The sequence below is a fragment of the Lagenorhynchus albirostris genome, chromosome 2, assembly GCF_949774975.1.
Source record: "Lagenorhynchus albirostris chromosome 2, mLagAlb1.1, whole genome shotgun sequence".
NCBI classification, from domain to species: domain Eukaryota; kingdom Metazoa; phylum Chordata; class Mammalia; order Artiodactyla; family Delphinidae; genus Lagenorhynchus; species Lagenorhynchus albirostris.
The window spans coordinates 14,571,577-14,590,972 of NC_083096.1; the positions used below are offsets into that span (position 1 = coordinate 14,571,577).

At 37.6% G+C, this 19,396-nt stretch overlaps 1 protein-coding gene across 1 annotated transcript in view; it reads right to left on the reverse strand.

Moving 5' to 3' along the window:
* The window catches only part of USH2A (usherin), a 737,336-nt gene that overhangs the window by 584,998 nt on the left and 132,942 nt on the right, over positions 1-19,396 (reverse strand). Inside the window, exons 9-10 of the mRNA XM_060127145.1 lie at positions 18,393-18,588; positions 15,503-15,633 (exon numbers count right to left, since the gene is read on the reverse strand). Of these exons, the coding sequence (XP_059983128.1) occupies positions 15,503-15,633; positions 18,393-18,588 (327 nt within the window). The remainder of the gene's footprint in view (positions 1-15,502; positions 15,634-18,392; positions 18,589-19,396) is intronic.

Here is a 19,396-nt window from a genome sequence, read left to right on the forward strand (position 1 = left end):
ACATGTATGGCATCAGTGTCAGCGTAGGACAAAGCAGATAGAAGTCAGAGGGCATCTGACTTTTGAAAGACCTGAAAACTCGAACCCCAAGTGCAGTACACTTGAGAACGTTTGGAGAACGGGCGTTTTGAGAATGGGTGACTACAAGTGGGAGGGGTACTGCTGATCCAAAACAAGTGATGGCAAGAGATCTACAGTGGGAACTGAAGGGACTGGAGTAGCCTAGCTTCTGGGAACTCTCAAAACTGATGGACCAGGGCACACATCCATGGCAAGACCCCACGCTGAGGAGACACTATGGAAAGTGGATGGGCAGAATGCTGTTTAAAAGAATATGCTTAAAGACAGAAGTTCTGAAGCTGGGGTGGGTTTATCACTGGCAATGAAAAAAATTCAATCTTTCCAAAGTTTATTCCTAGATAATATTAGTAAACAATACATTTCAGGAAGGTTAAATTTCATTTACCAGTCCCTGAGTGATTCGTTCATTCACTATTATGTAACCTTTATTAGCACAGTGCCAAGTACATAGGGGCATCCCCTAAATACTTGTTTATTGACTGGATGAGTTATTTAAAAGTAATTGTTATAGCACTGAAATGTGCTCAGGAGGTACTTCAAATATTAGAGAACTATAAATCACAAGTTCTACTCGGTTTTGGTAGATTTAGTAATATCTGGAATAGGTTCTTAGAAAATATTTACTCCAAATTCTCCTTCATTCAAATGTAAAAATAAAACATATTCACAGTTTTAAAAATATTTGTCTCAAAGAAGGATACGTGCCATTTTTAAATACTGAAACATTTTGAATATACAAACCTATATCCAACATATGTTTAGTATATTCCAAAGTTGAGTCCTTTGACTGCCTATGACCAAATCAATCAGACCTATAGAAATAAAAGTCCCTGAAGGACAAGCCCAGGAATCTTCATTTTTAAAAATTTATATTGGTGATTCTTATGAACACTAAGATTTAAGAACTAGCTCTTTAAGTACTTGCTACCTATTTTGTCACTGCATTATCAGTTCCTAGGGACTCGCTGTTACTCTCTTTTCTTCTAACTTAGTCTTGTATCTCATCAAATTATTGATAGGTCCATCACTGAGCATCAGAGAAACACGGGCTTTCTGAACTGATTTAACATTGGAGCATTTATATTATTAAGCATCTAAATGTAACCTCTGGAAATAGCCTGGTTTTAGCATTTCAAAAAAAAAAAGCATCTATGAAATATCTAATCATTTGCAGCTGCTGGTGCTTCTAAGGAAAAAATGTGTATATCTCTATTTGTCTATGTATGTATCTGCCTATCTATTTATCTGCCTGTCTATCTATTTATCTATCTTTATACAATATATTCTCCCTGCTAGGAGCTCACTCAGCCCTAAGAAGTGGACCCTGAGAATTACTCCATATTTCTAATATAGACACAATGACTTCTTTCCTTAAGCTTCTGCCTCTCTAGAGAAGAAAAGTCCACACGAATGTAACAGGCTACCTTTGTAAGGTATTCATTCCACTTCAAAATTAAATGAATCTGCAGTGGTTTCTGCCACATAAAAATGTCACAAATTGGAGAATGCCAGGTGAATAATGTACATGATAATACTTGTTTCCATTTAAGTGTTTTGTGATACTGCTGTTTATCATCTTGCTCCACTATCGAAAATATTCATTTGAGAGGAAAAGCTTCCACACTGGTGTAAAACCAAGATGTCTTTTCTTTTCCATTCTACAATGCCTGTCATTTGTCAGGCTGGTATATTTTTATAGCTCCCCTCCCCCTCCAAAAGGCATTTCCGAGAAAGTGCTTTCCAAACTTCACCACCATAATCTCTAAGGAGAGTGCAGAAAGGTAAAGTTCTGAAGTATGCTCAAACAAAGTGATAGTAGGAAAAGAATACATTTTTTTTCTCAATCTTTTGAGTGTTCAAGACGGAAAGCATGTAAAGAGATTCCCCACATACTGCTGTTCCCAGCAATGGTTACATATTTGAATGGTTTTTTAAGAGGAAGTACTATAATTATATTCCTTCTACTTCTCAAAGGGGTATAATTTCATATTGCATCATCCTTTCCCCCTCTGGTTTAGGTCTACTTCACTCAGAGATTATAAGCTATAACTTGTAAATGATGCATATGATATATGTCACACCATGTTAAATTAAAGCATTTCATAAATGTCATCTGAATGGCACAACTGTACAGTGTGGTCTTATTGCAATTTGCTGCAAAATTACTACAGTGGTTATTAACAGGATGGGGTTTTGACTTTGTCAAAATGAGAGATCTCACAGTAGCATTTAAAAAATACTTCCAGCACGAAAAAATACATTCTCCACGTGTTTAGTTAATTTTGTACAGAAATAGCCTTTTAGGAAAGTTAACTCATTTGGTTTAACAATCTTTTTTATTTTAGTAAAAATGATCAAAGTTGCTGTGAACCTATAGAGTAGTATGCTTGCCTACTGTACTGTTAGTTTATTGAATCAGTGAAAATGTGAATTCCAAATATATTAAGAGATGTTTATCTGAGATGATAAAGAAACTAAATAAATCAGGCTTTTAAAAAGTGCCTTTACAAAACATTCAAATTAATTTATGTGGAAGATAATAACCTGAATCCTTGGTACACATGAAGCACCAACGGGGCTACATTAACTCGTCAGTATCACCCAAATCTCCACTGGAGAATTGTATTGGTTCTAAGAAATTAGTTTGCGACTGAATTATATACACATTGTTATTTCCTAAATATTTAGGATTTTTTAATAGTTAGAATTAAATTAATAAGATTTGGAATAACAAGCCTAAAACAAATGGATGTTTCCTTGCTACTTTTGGATAGTGTACATAAATATCCAGTTCAGCAACCTGCCATGGGTTCCTTTAATGTGCCAGGCACTGTAAGAGCCAGTGTTTCTAACCTCAGGTTGAACTCTGGAAACAGATAATACAAGTTTCGAATTTCTGCTCTACCCCATTATTACTTGTGTGAGCTTGGAGGTGTTGCCTCATTTCTCCGAGGTTCATTGTCCTTAACAACCCAATGGATAAATCGGTAACTACTTTACCAACTTTGGTAAGGACTGAATTACTTGACCAAACATCCTTGCCATAATACTTTGCACAAGGCAAGTGCAAAACAAATGGAACCTATGAGATTCTTACTGACTAGTTTCTGTCCTCATGCACTTTTAGCAGCATGTCATCTGTCTGCCAATCTATCTTACACATTTCACAATGTGGCACTCCTATGCATGGCACCTAAAACGCGTGTGGGTAGATCAAGGTAGAGACTAGTTCTGCAGCACACCAGGATCTGAAACACTCCCCAGTTCTGCAGAAGACTGGAGGGCCTAGTGCCCTTGCCACAGGTTTGCCCTTGATCCTGGTAGCACACCTGCCTCTGGAAATGCTCAGCACATTGGGTTGGTGTGCCAAGAAGGAAGGAGTCTGGCTATGTTCTGTTCCTGAATAAATCAGTATTATCAAAAACACATAGAAAGGGTCCTTATGATGCACTGACTAATATTTGAAACATACTTACTATATCTATATCTAAATAGATAAATTCTAAGTGAAGAAAGTCAGACAGAGAAAGAATATCATGATATCATTCATATGTGGAATCTAGTTTTTTAAAATGATACAAATGAACTTAGTTACAAAACAGAAAAAGACTTACAGATATCAAAAACAAACTTATGGGACTTCCCTGGTGGTGCAGTGGTTAACAATCTGCCTGCCAATGCAGGGGACATGGGTTCGAGCCCTAGTCGGGGAAGATCCCACATGCCACGGAGCAACTAAGCCCATGCACCACAACTACTGAGCCTGCACTCTAGAGCCCACGAACCACAACTACTGAAGCCCGCGCACCTAGAGCCCGTGCTCTGCAACAAGAGAAGCCACCACAATGAGAAGCCCGTCACCGCAACGAAGAGTAGCCCCCACTCTCCGCAACTAGAGAAAGCCTGCGTGCAGCAACAAAGGCCCAACACAGCCAAAAATAAATTAATTTTAAAAAAAGAAAACAAACTTATGGTTACCAAAGGGGAAACGTGAAGGGGATGATAAATCAGGAGCCTGGGATGAACATACACACACTACAATATATAAGATAGATAACCAACAAGGACCTACTGTAGAGCACAGGGAACTCTACTCAATATTCTGTGATGACCTATATGAGAAAAGAATCTGAAAAAGAATGAATATATGTATGTGTATAACTGAATCACTTTGCTGTACACCTGAAACTAACACAACATTGTAAATCAACTATACTCCAATAAAATTTAAAAAATAAAAAAGATGTACTTTTTATTTATAATCCCAAATAAGGTTTTACTTTTTAATCATAACATACATATGTATACATTATATCTATCCATATATACATACATATACATATATATGTATCGTATGGTGGCTATCTTGCTAAAAGCCTTAAAATACTCCTAGTTTGAAATTGCCTTCAAGATCTATGATCCCTAAGCTTCATCCATGCAGTTTTGCTCTTTGCACTTGTCCTGTCGTCTGGGAGCACCTAGAGGGGCAGTGATTATTGTCTCACTTGCTTGTCCCTGGGGCCTCTCCCTCATAGGTGCTCATGAACGAGACTTCCACGTTGCATGCAAGCTGGTTCTCCTCCCACCCTCGTCCAGGCCTCTTTTGCTAACACGTGCTGACACGGTTGAAGCAGACCACCTTCCACAGCTGCCTCTGCCACTACACAGGATCCACCCCCAAGCAGGCACTGCCATCAGTATTGGTCTGGTAACCCCAAGGTGCTGATGAAGTACTATATTCTCAGGGATTCTCGTTAAAGAGAAGCCACTCTGTTGCGTATGTACCAATAGAAGGAAACATACTTCTCACTGTTGGGCTACCTTCCGTCACATGGGCACCGAGCAGAGATGACAGGTTCTGCATCCTGATCCATTCTCCTCTTCCCTAGTCCACAGCTGTAGCTAGAAAGGGGCTCCCTCACTAGGGACTACCTTTGTCCAGCCCTCCATTAAACTAGTGTAGCCATGTGACGTGCTCTCCCTCAACAGGATCGTATCAGAAGAGACGTGTGCCTCTTTTGGGCAAAGACCTTTTAAAAGGTGGGAGTTGTCTCTCCACATTGTCTTGTCCTTTCCTAGTGAAAGGCAGAGCTACGGAGTGGAAGAGGCTGTGCCCTGAATTGTCGTATGGAGAAGAGCCACCAGGCAACAAGGAACAGCTGCCTTGGAGGGGTTAGAGGAACAAGAAATAAACTCCTATATTGTTTGGGTCACTAGACATGTCGGGGTGTATTCATTACATGCGCTTAGCTTATCCTAACTATTATCGGTAGCAATGCAGTCGCAAACCTTGTTATTACCTCACACTTGTTAGTTAAACCAACAACCACTTATTACCTAACATGCCTGCCCAAACTATCAGCACTGTTGAATCTGACCTTAAATGCCTGAGGTATTCTTACTCGGCCAAGTTTGTATATCCTGGCCCTTGGGATGAGTTCATTCCCAGGGAGGTTCCAGATGTATCCAAATATGTGGTACTCAACTTAGGCTGAGGCTGGGAACGCCACCGTGGTCGCAGCTTCATCTATTTTACCTTCAGTTTACCACAACTTTGAATCTTGGATAACGTCTTCAGAATGAGCCTTTCCACCAAGCTCAGCTCCATTTCCTCCTTCTCTTCGCATGTGCACCCCAGCACCTTTATCCCTATCTTTGTATCTGGCCCTCTACATTCTCAGGTTGATCACTTATCACTCAGCTTACCAGCTGCAAGAGAAATGTTACTACCCATCTCTCCTTAAGTCTCTGAACGAGGTACCACATGACTTATGACCAAATCTTCATGTCTTTCTTAAAGCTCCACATAAACTCCCCACCTTTCAAATCCTTCGCCATCCTAATGCTTACAGCCAATACCCATACATCATACTATTCAAGGTCAGTCACCTTATAGGCCGAAGAAACCTGTGCATTACTTCTCTTTGTACACTTTAATATTGGGGTAACACAAAATATAAGGCAATATGTTTCTGGACTTTTAGATATGTTGTGGTAATTAATGACAAATACTTAGTTCTGAGCAGAGGAGAAAGAGTTGATGAATTGCAGGAAATGGGACACTATGCAGAGAAAGTATATCCTGCTCCATTTTTTAATGTATTTCCTTGACAATTATCACCCTGGCAGATCAATCAATTCTCACAAGTAGGATTCTTATTCCTTATGATTCCATCTTCCATGGGTTGAATCTGGAAATACTTCTGTCACTGATGCCTTTCCATTTCATCTAATTCATCTCAACCACTCGACTCCTGCCTTATTAATTTCTTTTTTAATGTCTCTTAATCATTTCTCTCTCTTCTGGCTCTATTACAGCCGTTTATCGATGCCTTCTTGAGTATTACAATCAACCATTCTTCTCTCTTTTTATAAAATTACAACTATATTTTGGTTTTCAGCCAACTTTTAGATTCCTTCATTCACTGTTTTTTATTTCCATTGTTTTAAAAAAATAGCTTAGGTTAAATCTTCTGATTTTGAGGACATAGTTTAGGGTACACTTTGACTGCAATTTAACAGGGGCTCAGCATTGTGGAAAACTGAGAAAACCACTTGGTTTTAAGGTGGAATTCAGAGGATAGGAGAGAGTGAATCCACTCCTGACCAAGTGTGTGCAGAAGGACACACTCACATTTCCCACCCCCCAACACAGACCCACATCCAGATTCTTTTCTCTATGCATCTTTGATAGACAGTTTTCTAGCAACTTGGTTATTAAAGACTGGTCCACAGATAGCAATGAGGCATCACCCAGAAACTTTCACAAATATAGAATCTTAGTCCCTGCTCAGGATTTTCTGAATCAGAATCTGTCTTTGAAAAAGCATCTGAGAGATTCACATGCACATTAAAGTTTGAGAAGAATTGCGCTGACCGACCTCCTATATCTTGTCTGTTGTGGCTTCACTCTCACGGTTTCCTCAGCCAGGGCCAAGAACACGGCAAAGTAAAGGAGAAAGAAGGGAAGAGAGATGGAGAAAATCCCAAGCAGAAAAGCACTCAGACAGCATTGCCTGAATGCCTTCTGCATGAGGCAGGCCATACGTTAGGGCCTTTCTCTCAAATGTCCTCACCACATCAGCATCACCTGTGCACGTAGGTCAGGAACAGCCTGGAATCTCTACATAAATGTACTTTAAGTAGGACCTTCATAGGTCCTTCCCCAAATACCTCAAAATAGTTTTTTAAAGTATCAGCCAGGCCTGGGGCTCTATCTGGTTCCTTCTGGACCTAAGTCACACTAGATGAGGAAAAGGGAAAGAACGTTCAACCTCCAACTCAGGATATATATCCAACAACTCAGGCACTGAGCGCAAAGGAAACACGAAGTGCAGTGACATTTTGGGAGACACATTATGCGTATCTCTACTATTAGCCAAGGCTGCTCATAAGATGAATGGATTTATTTTCCCCAGTGCAGTAATTTTTCTTTTTTTTTGGCCCAGATATATCTTTTGGGTACTGAAAGCTCTCCCTTTAAAGATACATAAACAAAACAAAAAGTACAAAGATACACTCCCACATACAATCTAAAGGTATATATGGATGCCCTAAAACTCATCCATGGTAGCCCTAGGGATCCCAGGACTCTATATTAAGGAATCCTCAATAATAATAACCACTCTTCTCCATTGTCTCCTAATAATATTATTATGTGCTTTAGATGATCTATGACTTTGATGGTCTTGACTTTGGCATCAGCAATTTTAGGGTTTAGTGACTCAGAGCATTACTTCATGCCATTTTCAAGATCTTGGCATTCACAAGAGGAACAATTACAATATTTCTTATGGAAGAATAAGACAAACATGCCATACCTTATGAGACTGGATGGGGTTTCAAATGACAACTGCCAAAGGGGAAGTTTCCTTTCAGAACACAGAATGCACAGCACAGTCACTCAGGCCATTTGGGGCTGGCTTGGTTCCTAAGTTATTATAACAAAATGAGACTTGAACTACTGCCTAATTTCCTTGTATGCTCCCTAATATTATTAAGGATTGTAATTGCATGAATTTTTAAAACTGGGCTTGAAGTTAATTTTACAGTTTATAATTCTGACATTGTTGACAGCTTTTTTAGGGTGTATTCTGTTGTCCTGTTGAAAATGACGCTAAGCAATTTTAGAAATCTTTTATAACATTATTTAGGCAAAGGTGTACTTGACACTGTATTTCCACATATAATAATAATCCGTATAATTTGTGTCTGTACGTGGAGCATGAGAAAACAAAATAAAAATTAGGTAAAATGTAAATGTGATTTAGAGGTGGAGAATGTGGAGGTTTTAAATTCACGAAAGTGTTCTATCACTGTATCTATCTTCAGATTCCTATATGTAGCTCTTTCTGGCTACATGTCAGATTTCATGAAAATTCTCTTTATTTTTTTCTGACTATAAAAATTATCAACAAAGCAAATTAGTCAGAAAAAAATGTTTTTAAAACACAGAAAAATGTTAATTTTTAAAAACATCTTTCCTTTCATGCATTTTTAAATTAGCTTTTGTACGTAGAAAATGACACACAGAAGCCTCTTTTTATTTTTTTTATTTTTGCGGTACACGGGCCTCTCACTGTTGTGGCCTCTCCCGTTGCAGAGCACAGGCTCAGGCCATGCAGGCTCAGCAGCCATGGCTTACGGGCCCAGCCACTCTGCGGCATGTGGGATCTTCCCGGACCGGGGCACGAACCCATGTCCCCTGCATCCGCAGGCGGACTCTCAACCACTGTGCCACCAGGGAAGCCCAGAAGCCTCTTTTTAAAAACGTCTTTTCTATTCTTGTCTCTCTTTTTCTCCTATTCTCACTCCTGAGATCAAAGTCCATGTTGTAATATATACTTTGTACGTTGTAATATGTCCGTACTTTTTTCCTCTTACTACTGAATAAAATTCCATTTTATTTATCCACTCATCAGTTAATGGACATTTGGATTATTTCTACATTTTGACTCTTATGAATAAAGCAGCAATGGACATTCATGAATAAGATTGTATGAGGATATATTTTTTCTTTTTGCTTGGATATATAGCAAGGAGTTAAAGTGCAGAGTCGTAGGGTAACACTGTATTTAATATTTTGAGGAACACCAGACTTTTCCAAAGTGGGTGCACATTTTACATTCCCACCAGTAGTCTGTGGGAATTCCACTTTCTCCATATCCTCATCAAGACGTGTTACTATCTGTACCTTTAATGAAAGCTATCTAAGTGAGTTTGAAGTGGTGTCTCATTGTGCTTCCGATTTGCATTTCTCCTAAGACAAATAATGTCCACAGCATTTTTTCATATGCTTATTTGCCGTTTGTATATTTTCCTTGGAGAATTGTCTATTTAGATCCTTTACTCATTTTTTAATTGAACTGTCTTTTAATTATTGAGTTGTAAAGTTTTTCTACAGACACTAGAGACAAGTCTCTTATTGACTATATGCTTTGCAAATATTTTCTCCCATTGTTTGGGTTGTTTTTTCATTTTCCTGATAGTGTCCTATGTAAAACAAGTGTTTTAACTTTTAATGAAGTCCTATTTATCCATCCTTTTGTTCCTTGTGCTTTTGGTGTCATATCTAAAATGTCACCGACTAATCTAAGGACATGAAGATTCACATCTCTATTTTCTTCTAAGAGTTTTATGGTTTTAGCTCTTACATTTTATTCTTTGCTCCATTTTGAGTTAATTTTTGTATAAGGTATGAAGTAGAGAATCCAACTTCGTTTTTTGCATATCAGTATCGTTTATTGAAAAGACTATTGTTTCTTCATTTGTCTTGGCACTCTTGTTAAAAATCAACTGACTGTAAAAGTGATGGTTAATTTCTAGACTCTCAACTCTATTACAGTGATCTGGGTATCTCTCCTCAAGCCACATCACACTGTCTTGATCACAACATTATAGTAAATTCTGAAATTGAGACGTGTGAATCTTCCAACTCTCTCCTTTTTCAAGACAGTTTTGGCCTTTTCTGAGTGCCCTGAATTTTAATATGAATTTTAGGATCATCGTATAAATGTCTGCAAAGAAGCCAGCTGGGCCTTTAACAAGACTATGTTGAATCTATAGACCAACTGCCATCTTAGCAAAATTAAGTCTCTGATACATGAATATAGGATGTTTTTCCATTTATTTAGTGCTTCTTGAATTTCTTTCAACAATATTTTGTAGTGTTCAGAATAAAAGTTTTGGACTTATTTTATTAAATATATTCCTAAGTATTTTATTATTTTGATGTTATTTAAATAAAGTTGTGTTCTAAATTTCAATTTCAGATTGTTCATTGCAAGTACATAAAAATACCACTGATTTCTGTGTATTGATCATGTATTCTGCAAACTTGTTGAACCTTATTTGTTCGATAGACAGTATTTTAATAAATTTGATAGGGACAGAGTAAAGGGACAAAGTAGGTGATTAAATAGCTAATCCCACCAGAGGATTTTAAGGAGAGAAAAAAGTATGGGAGACATCCATAAGTTAATGATCACTCAGGAAAGCTGGTTTACTTAACCACAAAACCAAGCAGGCTTGCTAGCAACAAAACCATGCAACAGAAGCATGAGACATGCCCCCCACAAATAAAACAATGGTGGCATGAGACCCACATCCTGCCCAGTGAGTTCAGTAAGTTCATGATTCCTTGGACATGCTCCTCTGTGCACACTAAAGAAAATAAAAGGAAAACGTGACATTATACTAAAACCTGAGATGATTTACCATTTTTAGCATATGTTACCACCTTTTTGCTCATTTCCATTGCGCCACGACAGTCCCAGCTTGACCATGTAGGGACAAAAAAAAGTCCCCCACCTGACATGGAGGAGGAACTGATGATGGAAGCCTGATGTCTACCCAAGAAAAAGGAAGAAGGTGGTCTTTCCCCGACTTCTCTCTTTTCCTTTGATTGTAAAACTGTAGCCCACTAAGTTCTTGGGGCACGGCACCCTCTCATTAGCCCGCTTGTAAGCCTCACAAGCATCCTATTCTAAAAAATCCCTTCTAATCTATCACTTTGCCTCTCACTGAATTCTTTCTGCACTGAGACATAAAGAACCAGAGCTCCTCAAAGCCACCCAAAACACCACCTATCGGTTTCAGATTCCTTGGAATCTTGGGATTTTTTACCTACGAGATCATGTTATATACAAAGACAGATAGTTTTACTTCTTCCCTTTCAATCTGGATGACTTTTTTTTTTTTTTTTTTTTTTTTGCCATATGAGGGCCTCTCACTGTTGTGGCCTCTCCCATTGCAGAGCACAGGCTCCGGATGTGCAGGCTCAGCAGCCATGGCTCACGGGCCCAGCCACTCCGTGGCATGTGGGATCTTCCCAGACCAGGGCACGAACCCGCGTCCCCTGCATCGGCAGGTGGACTCTCAACCACTGCGCCGCCAGGGAAGCCCTGGATGACTTTTATTTCATTTTCTTGCCTAATTTCCCTGGTTAGAACCTGCAGTACAATGTTGAATAGAATATTGTTGTCTTATTCCTGATCTTAGGGAGAGAGCATTAAGTTTTTCACTGAAAGTTTTCATTTATAAGTAGGAGGTCAGCTGTAGGTAGGTATTGTGTAGATGTTTATTTTCAAGTTGAGGAAATTCTCCTCCATTACTAGTTTTCTGAGAGTGTTTATCATGAAATGGTGTTAAATTTTGTCAAATACTATTCCTGAATACAGTATTATAATCAGGTGACTTTTTTCTTTAGCCAGAAAATAAGGTGATTGTATTGTCTGATTTTCAAATATTGAAACAGAATGCGTTCCTGGAACACAACCACCTTAGTCTTTGTGTTTAATTATTTTAAAATACTGCTGAATATCTATTTGCCAAAATTTTGTTTAAAACTTTGGCCTCTCAATTCATGAATGATATTGGTTTGTGGTTTTCTTTCACGCACTGTTGCTGGTCTTGTTTGCTATCAGGATAATATTTTCGTTCATGGGCAATCTTTAACTTTCAATTGGTTTATTAGACCAGTTACATTGAATGGTATTATTGCTATATTAAGGTTTAATAAGTCTGCCATTTTATTTTTTTGGTTTTTATTTATTCTATCTGTTTTTCAGTCTCTAGCTACCTTCTGCCTGTATTATAGGTTATTTGAACATATTTTATTTTATTATTTCTTTATTTTTTTACATGAACATATTTTAGAATTCCATTTTGATTTATCTATGGTGTTCTTGAATACATCATCCTTATAATAAGCCTTTTTAGTTGTGTCTAGATATTACATTATATACACAGATATCAAAGTCTGGTAGTTTTTTTATTTTACCAATTCCAGTTAAGTATAGAAAAATTACTTCCCTTTACATTTCTTACCCTCTCCATTTTTGATATAATTATTTTAAATATCTCCTCTAATATATTGAGAACCACATTAGATAGTGATGTAATTTTTCAACAGTCAAAAAATTTAAAAAACTCAAAGAGGGCTTCCCTGGTGGCGCAGTGGTTGAGAGTCCGCCTGCCGATGCAGGGGACACGGGTTCATGCCCCAGCCCGGGAAGATCCCACGTGTCCCGGAGCGGCTGGGCCCGTGAGCCATGGCCGCTGAGTCTGCACTCCACAATGGGAGAGGCCACAGCAGTGAGAGGCCCGCGTACCGCAAAAAAAAAAAAAAAAACTCAAAGAGAAGGGGGAAAACGTGTCATATTTAGCCATATTTTAACTCTGATGTTTTTTATTCCTTTCTGATGTTTCAAGATTCCTTCATTTATCATCTCCTCTTTAGAGAAGTTTCTTCAGCCAAATTTTAGAGTAGGTATATGCGGGAGACAAATGGATGGATGCTTTAAAATCCTTGCATGATAATTCTAACATCTATATCACCTTGATGCTGGTATTGTTGATTGTCTTTTTTCATTCCATTTGATATTATCCTAGTTCTTGTAATGATAAGTGAAATTTTATTGGAACCTGGACATTTTGGTGTTATGAGACTCTGAATCTTACTTAAGTCTTGCTTTAACAGTCAGGCCTCCTATGAAACTCTTCTGGCGAGTGAAGAGAGGATGTTGCCTCACTATTGCCTGGTGGGAATAGAAGTCAAGGTTCTCCACTCTGGCTCCACTGACTCAGTAGGGGAGGGTCTCCTTGTTACCACCGGGCAGGACTTGGGGTTCTGACTCTCCACTAGGACTCTGAAAACACTGCCCTAGCTGGGAGGGGAGAAACACCTCCATTTCAAGGAGATCTCAAAGAATGTTTACCTATATTGATGACATCAATGATCAGAGAGGTCCTACCTTCTGAAATGTCATTGCCCTGGGTATGTTCATGTACAATTCCACCCCAAAATTAGATCCACCCCATGAGAACTGGAGAAAGAGATCCAGAGCCAGTAGTGTACTGGAGCCATCTCCACTGTATAAGATCATTCTTCCCAAGTTCATATTTGGTGACATCTCATTAGTAGCTTAAAATCGATGATGTGGGCTTTTAATTTTTCTCAGATACCCCAATGTTAAATATTTACAAGCACAGAATTACTAAAACTGTCTCCTACCCCAATAAAATGGACTTGAAATAGGAATTTGAGAAAAATTAGGTTTTAATTTCTTGCATACTTGAGTTGTAGAATTGAGGGACAAATCTGCTACCCTTTACTTCATATGGGTAATGACATATAAATGAAACTTTGGGAGCTGTAACTTTAGTTCACAGTTTTTCAGTACTATATACCAAAATTACTTTACCTTAGATCTTCAGGGAGAAAACGTATTTAAGTGAAAAATTTATGTAATGCTTAGATTATTACAATAACCATTCTAAATGACCATCTGACCATGAGATTAGTGCTCAGACAGGATGTCTCTTCATTTACTTAACACTTATTAAATAAGTATTTATGGGGTGCTTATTATGTGACTGAAACTGTACTGTTTGTGTTGGACAGAGAAAAGACAATGAAGCAAATAAGTGAATTTATTTAATTTGCTGAAGCAAATAGATGAATTTATTTAATTTGCTTAATTAAATAAAGGCTACAATGAAAATAACATGGGATGATGTAAAATACAGTGATTTGAAAATGTTCTACAACTGAGTGATCAGTGAAGAAATCTCAAAAGATATATCAATCTTTGAATTGAGACTTGAATAACAAGCAAAAGACATCCATGTTGAAAATTCAGGGCAAATGTGTAAGGGTGAAATGTGTAAAGACAGATTTTACTAGTCAACACATATAAAACTGTAATATGACTCTCTCAGAAAATAGTGCCTCAATATCACAATATAAAAACAGTAGAGATTGCCTTTTTAGTTATTTTTCTACCTCCCAGCTTTCCAATGAAGCATATCACACACTATGGTTAATCTGAAGGTCTTCAAATCCATATTAGCTCACTTTACATTTGGCTTTTATTTGTTAAAACAGTTTTTAATACATGCTCCAAGTTATATGACAAATATATTTTGCCTTGAAATAATTATCATTCCATTGTAACTTAAAAAAATTTTTTTTTCTTTAACCAGATTGTGGTTTATGCTCTTGGCCACTGCATTCTCAACTATTTGCAAGAGAATATGTAATTATTAAAAATTAATACAATCATTGAATTGATTCTTCAAGGTAAATTTGCCTTTTATCTACTTTCATGTGGTAATATGATCAGAACAGGTAAAAAGCTCCAGCTGAAGACAGTACATTTAAGTACGGAGCTGCTTTTCCTGATGTATGATACAGTTACAATCTGTGTTCATATAGGTCAGACATCAATATTTGTGATGTTGGTAATTAAAATTAATAAAATGATAAAAACCCATTGTACTGTTAGATAGAGAAAAGGTTAAAAGAAATTTAGACCAGAGCTACCATAATTTCCACTTGGATCTATGTGTAAGTGACTTTTGCTATACTATCTTCTACGGAATTTGGGAGGAAAACTGTTCTTGTTTACTTAATATCACTTATTAATATTAATTCACCAGTTATTCCAAGACACATACTTAAATTACTTCATTGTTTACTTGGAACCCCAAGCTTCCACGGTTTTTTTTTTGCGGTACGCGGACCTCTCACTCTTGTGGCCTCTCCCGTTGCAGAGCACAGGCTCCGGATGCGCAGGCTCAGCGGCCATGGCTCACGGGCCCAGCCACTCCGTGGCATGTGGGATCCTCCCAGACCGGGACACGAACCCGTGTCCCCTGCATCAGCAGGTGGACTCTCAACCACTGCGCCACCAGGGAAGCCCCGTTTTTTGACAACTGTAAAATGGACTGCCCAAGTAGCCTTATATTTTATATTCATATTAAAAGTCATACAGAAACACCCCGAAAGCAACCACCTCTTTGAAATGTAAGCACACACACAGAGGACTTCCTGATATAGCACTCAGTATCACTGATAGACCATCTCCTAAATTAGTTTCTGGAAGAGAGCAATTCTTTACCTTCAATAGTGAGAACTCACCTGATCACACAAGAAGCTATTGTTTTTAGTGCCAACTTTATCACAGTCACAGGGTTTGCAAACATCTATGGCTGAAGGATCTGCACCAACTTGTCGGAAAAAGTAATCCTTACACAGCTCACAGTTCCTCCCTGCATCGGGGAAAGGTTATGCATTACGACTTCCAATTCATTAAAATCAGCTGCATAATTCAAAATTAAAGACTGTATTCCTTTGAGGGAATTCTATAATTTTAGGGATGTCCATTTTAATGCACCTTTCATCTCTACCTGCCAATTTAGTGATCCACAGCATATGAAACAATGAACCTGTTACAAACTGTGCTCTACTTCATTAAACTCCCATCTGTTAAATAATACCACACTTCTAAAAAGCTGTGCTTTGTAGGGGCCCATACATTTTGAAAGAGTTTGTTTCCAAACTTAAAATTCTTGTTTCTAAGACCAGGTACTGAATCTAAATCAAATATGAGAAATTTCTACATTCGTGGCAGATGATAGCTCTACAGTTGGAAGCAAATAAGCATATATTATTCAAATATTTTTCCAGAACTAAATCTTATAAAATAGAAGACTGCTTTTAATGTAATTTATTATTTCATAGTTAATGTGATTAAAAGCAAATGCTTCTGTTAGTACTTATGGCCATTATTTTTCATCTCAAATATCAAAATAGAATTTTATATTTAGCTACATCAAATAAATTTCATATTAAATATTAGCATATCTTGACACATTAGAAATATGAGGTAATTCCTATTGTTTACAATTTATTATTCAGAAAATTTCCCTTTCCATTTTATATAAGAAAGCAATCTAAACTACAGGGAGTTTCTAAACTAAATGTGAGTAGCATATCAGATCACTAAAACTGAAATAAAACTGAAGGCTATCAATTCCCCCTTTAAACATGATGCATTCTTCCTCAAATATTGCTGAAACTGGCCCAATATTAGAAAACTATGAAAACAACTTAATCAAATGAAAAACTCACACTCTAATGGATCTTGGCTGAGGACAAATTAAATGGATTTATAATATGTCTAGAATATTTCCATTTCTATATGCTGAGGACTCCCAAATTTATATCTCCAGTCTGAAATCTCTCCTTTATTTATCATTCAATGAATATTTATTGAGTGATTACCATGTTCCAAACTCTGTGCTAAGGGCTGAGGAAAATACAAACTGCACCCTTTTCACAGAGTTACCTTATAGTCTAGCAGGTAAGATGAATCCTAACTAAATTATTACAGGAATAAATATATATTTACAAACTGTGATAACCATAAGATGCCACTAAAGTATATAGATTATACTGATCCTCTCTGAAGCATCATGGAAGTCCTTTCTTTAAGAAAGGAGCTTCAGAACTGTGTTTCTGACTGCCCCAAAGAGAGTTTCTTCTTTGTTTCTTGGAAACACACAGTTAACTTGTCCAAAGCAGAACTTGCCATCTTCTCCTTCAATTTGATCCTCCTGTATTTCCTATCTCAATGGCTGGTACCAACGTTGATCGTGTTGCTCAAACCGGAATGTTAGGCATAAGTCTTGACTCTTCTTCCTTCCCTTACCTACACTCTGCACCTGGCTCAGAAAATGCTGTCACTGTCTTCCCTAAGTGTCTATTGGATCCGCTCATCTCTATCCACACCACCTTAAATGTTTTCCCGCATTACTTCTCATCTGGACCATTGCAATATCTGACTAACGTTTTTTCCCAAACCACTTTTGACCCTCTTCAATCCATTCTCCACTTTATAACCAGATGGGTCTTAAAAAAACACAAAATTCCTTTCCTTAAGTGCCCTGAAATGGCATCTCCTTAACCTTAGGATAGAAGCCAATCTCTTTATCATGGTTTAGAGAGCCCTCCAGTATCTGGGCTCTGCCTTTCTTCCTAGTGCCTTTTCTAACAATCAGCCATTTGCACTTTCAACAGTTCTTCAAGGGCGCCATGTTTCTCTCTCCTCTAGGCCATTGCACAGCTGTTTCTCTTACTGGAAAACTTTGTTCACACTCCTAATCCCCAACCCTGCTCCTTCACCTGGTTAACTCCTACTATACTTCCCCATCTTAGCACTCATCAGACAACTTTTTAATTGTTCCTTTAATAGGGTGCCTTTACCACCACGTAATAATCCACACAAAGACAAGAAAATTCATCATTTTGTTAATCCTTATATTCCCAGCACCTAGCCAAGAGCTTGTCCCACTTTAGGTTATCAATAATTATCCAACAAATTCATTCATGCTTCAGAGTAGCACACTTTCAAACCCATCAGACTTGGGCCATTATATTTTACAAATTCAGACATTGTCTATTTCTGCTTTTAACATATCAGCCTTTCAGAAAATAGTAATTTTTCAATGACTAGTCAAAATGCTGGATGGTTTTGGGGAAAATACTCTAATAACTATTTTATGCATTTAATGAACATTTTTAAAAAGAGTATTCCCTAATTACTAGAGTTCATACCAAATCTGAATGATTGTAAACCTCTCTACATGGGAATCCAGACATAATGGAAGATCAGAGGTCACACAGAAAACTTATTTCAAGGATATATATACTCAGAATAATACAGTAATTCCTGATGTATCCAAAATATATTCATGATCTGATCAAATGATGTGAACTTATTTAAAAAGAAAAAAACATTTTCCTGAAAATATATAGTCTAAGACTAGAGTGTTATATCTGAAAACTACCTAATCATTTGGAACATGAAGATTCAGTAAACCAGAGTGGTTTTCAAACTTAATGGTATGAAAGCACTTTCTTAAATAAGATAGCAATAACATAATTTAAAATAATATGCATTATGTATAGAAGCACATGGGCTTCAAGACCAAGTCAGCTTCTCTTATTTGTGTTATTTGCTAGTTACCTGTAGTGTTATGCTCACAGTCATCACAAACTCCTCCACCTCCTCTGTGGTGTTCAAATGGAAAGGGATCCACTGAGATGTTGTAGTGGCAGCTTCTGGAATGGCTGTTGCATTCACAGGGTTTACAATTGAAGGCATGAACTTGATCACTTTGGCGAAAAGGCTTGTCATTATAAAGAGGCAGGCAGTGATCACACTAGAACAATAAAGTAATATCAGAATGATAAATATATAAAGTTGTGCTTTGTTTCTTCTTATTTATATATCCGGCACTTTCACTAGAAAGAAAGCTAATATCAAAGAGTTGAAAGTCAGCAACTATTGTATTTTTAAAAGTGTTTTATAAATCATAAATTAGCATATTACAGTCATGGTAGTGCAGAATTGTTAAAGTGACAATGCAAGCTGAAACCATTTAAAGTGATCTTAATAACCAATGGGGAAAATTATGATTGTTCCACAATCTGAAATTTTTTGTGAAAACATTAAAAGCTTGACTTCCAAGTCCTGGTTCCACAAGTAAAGAGCTTGGAATTGCCACTCCATCATACTAAAAAATAAAAAGTTGAACAGACTGAAAAATCAACAACTCTCCCTGGATCCCTAAGTGGGGGACACAGGGTAAACATCTGTCCCCAAGATTGGAGAGACAGGCAAATAAAGGGAGTCTCAGCTATAGGATCAAAGACTCACTAGCAGAAACTTCCATGGGAACCAATGCTGGGGTAGAAAATCTGAATTATAATTGATATATTGCTGGAAGTTCACCGTGAACAAGTCTGATAATTGAAAACTCCAGGGTAGTGTAGTTATAAGGGGCCCTCACCATTCTGTGAGATTTTCTTCCAGCAGCTTGACCAGGTTCTCACAGTAAATGAACTCAGGGGAAAATCCCCAGGTGCTTCTGGCAGAGGGAGAAGAAAGGAAGCATTTCGAAGTACATCAGAGCATTCTGTTCTTAACGATATCTGCCTCAGGATAAATTACTTAACCAGAGCCTAACG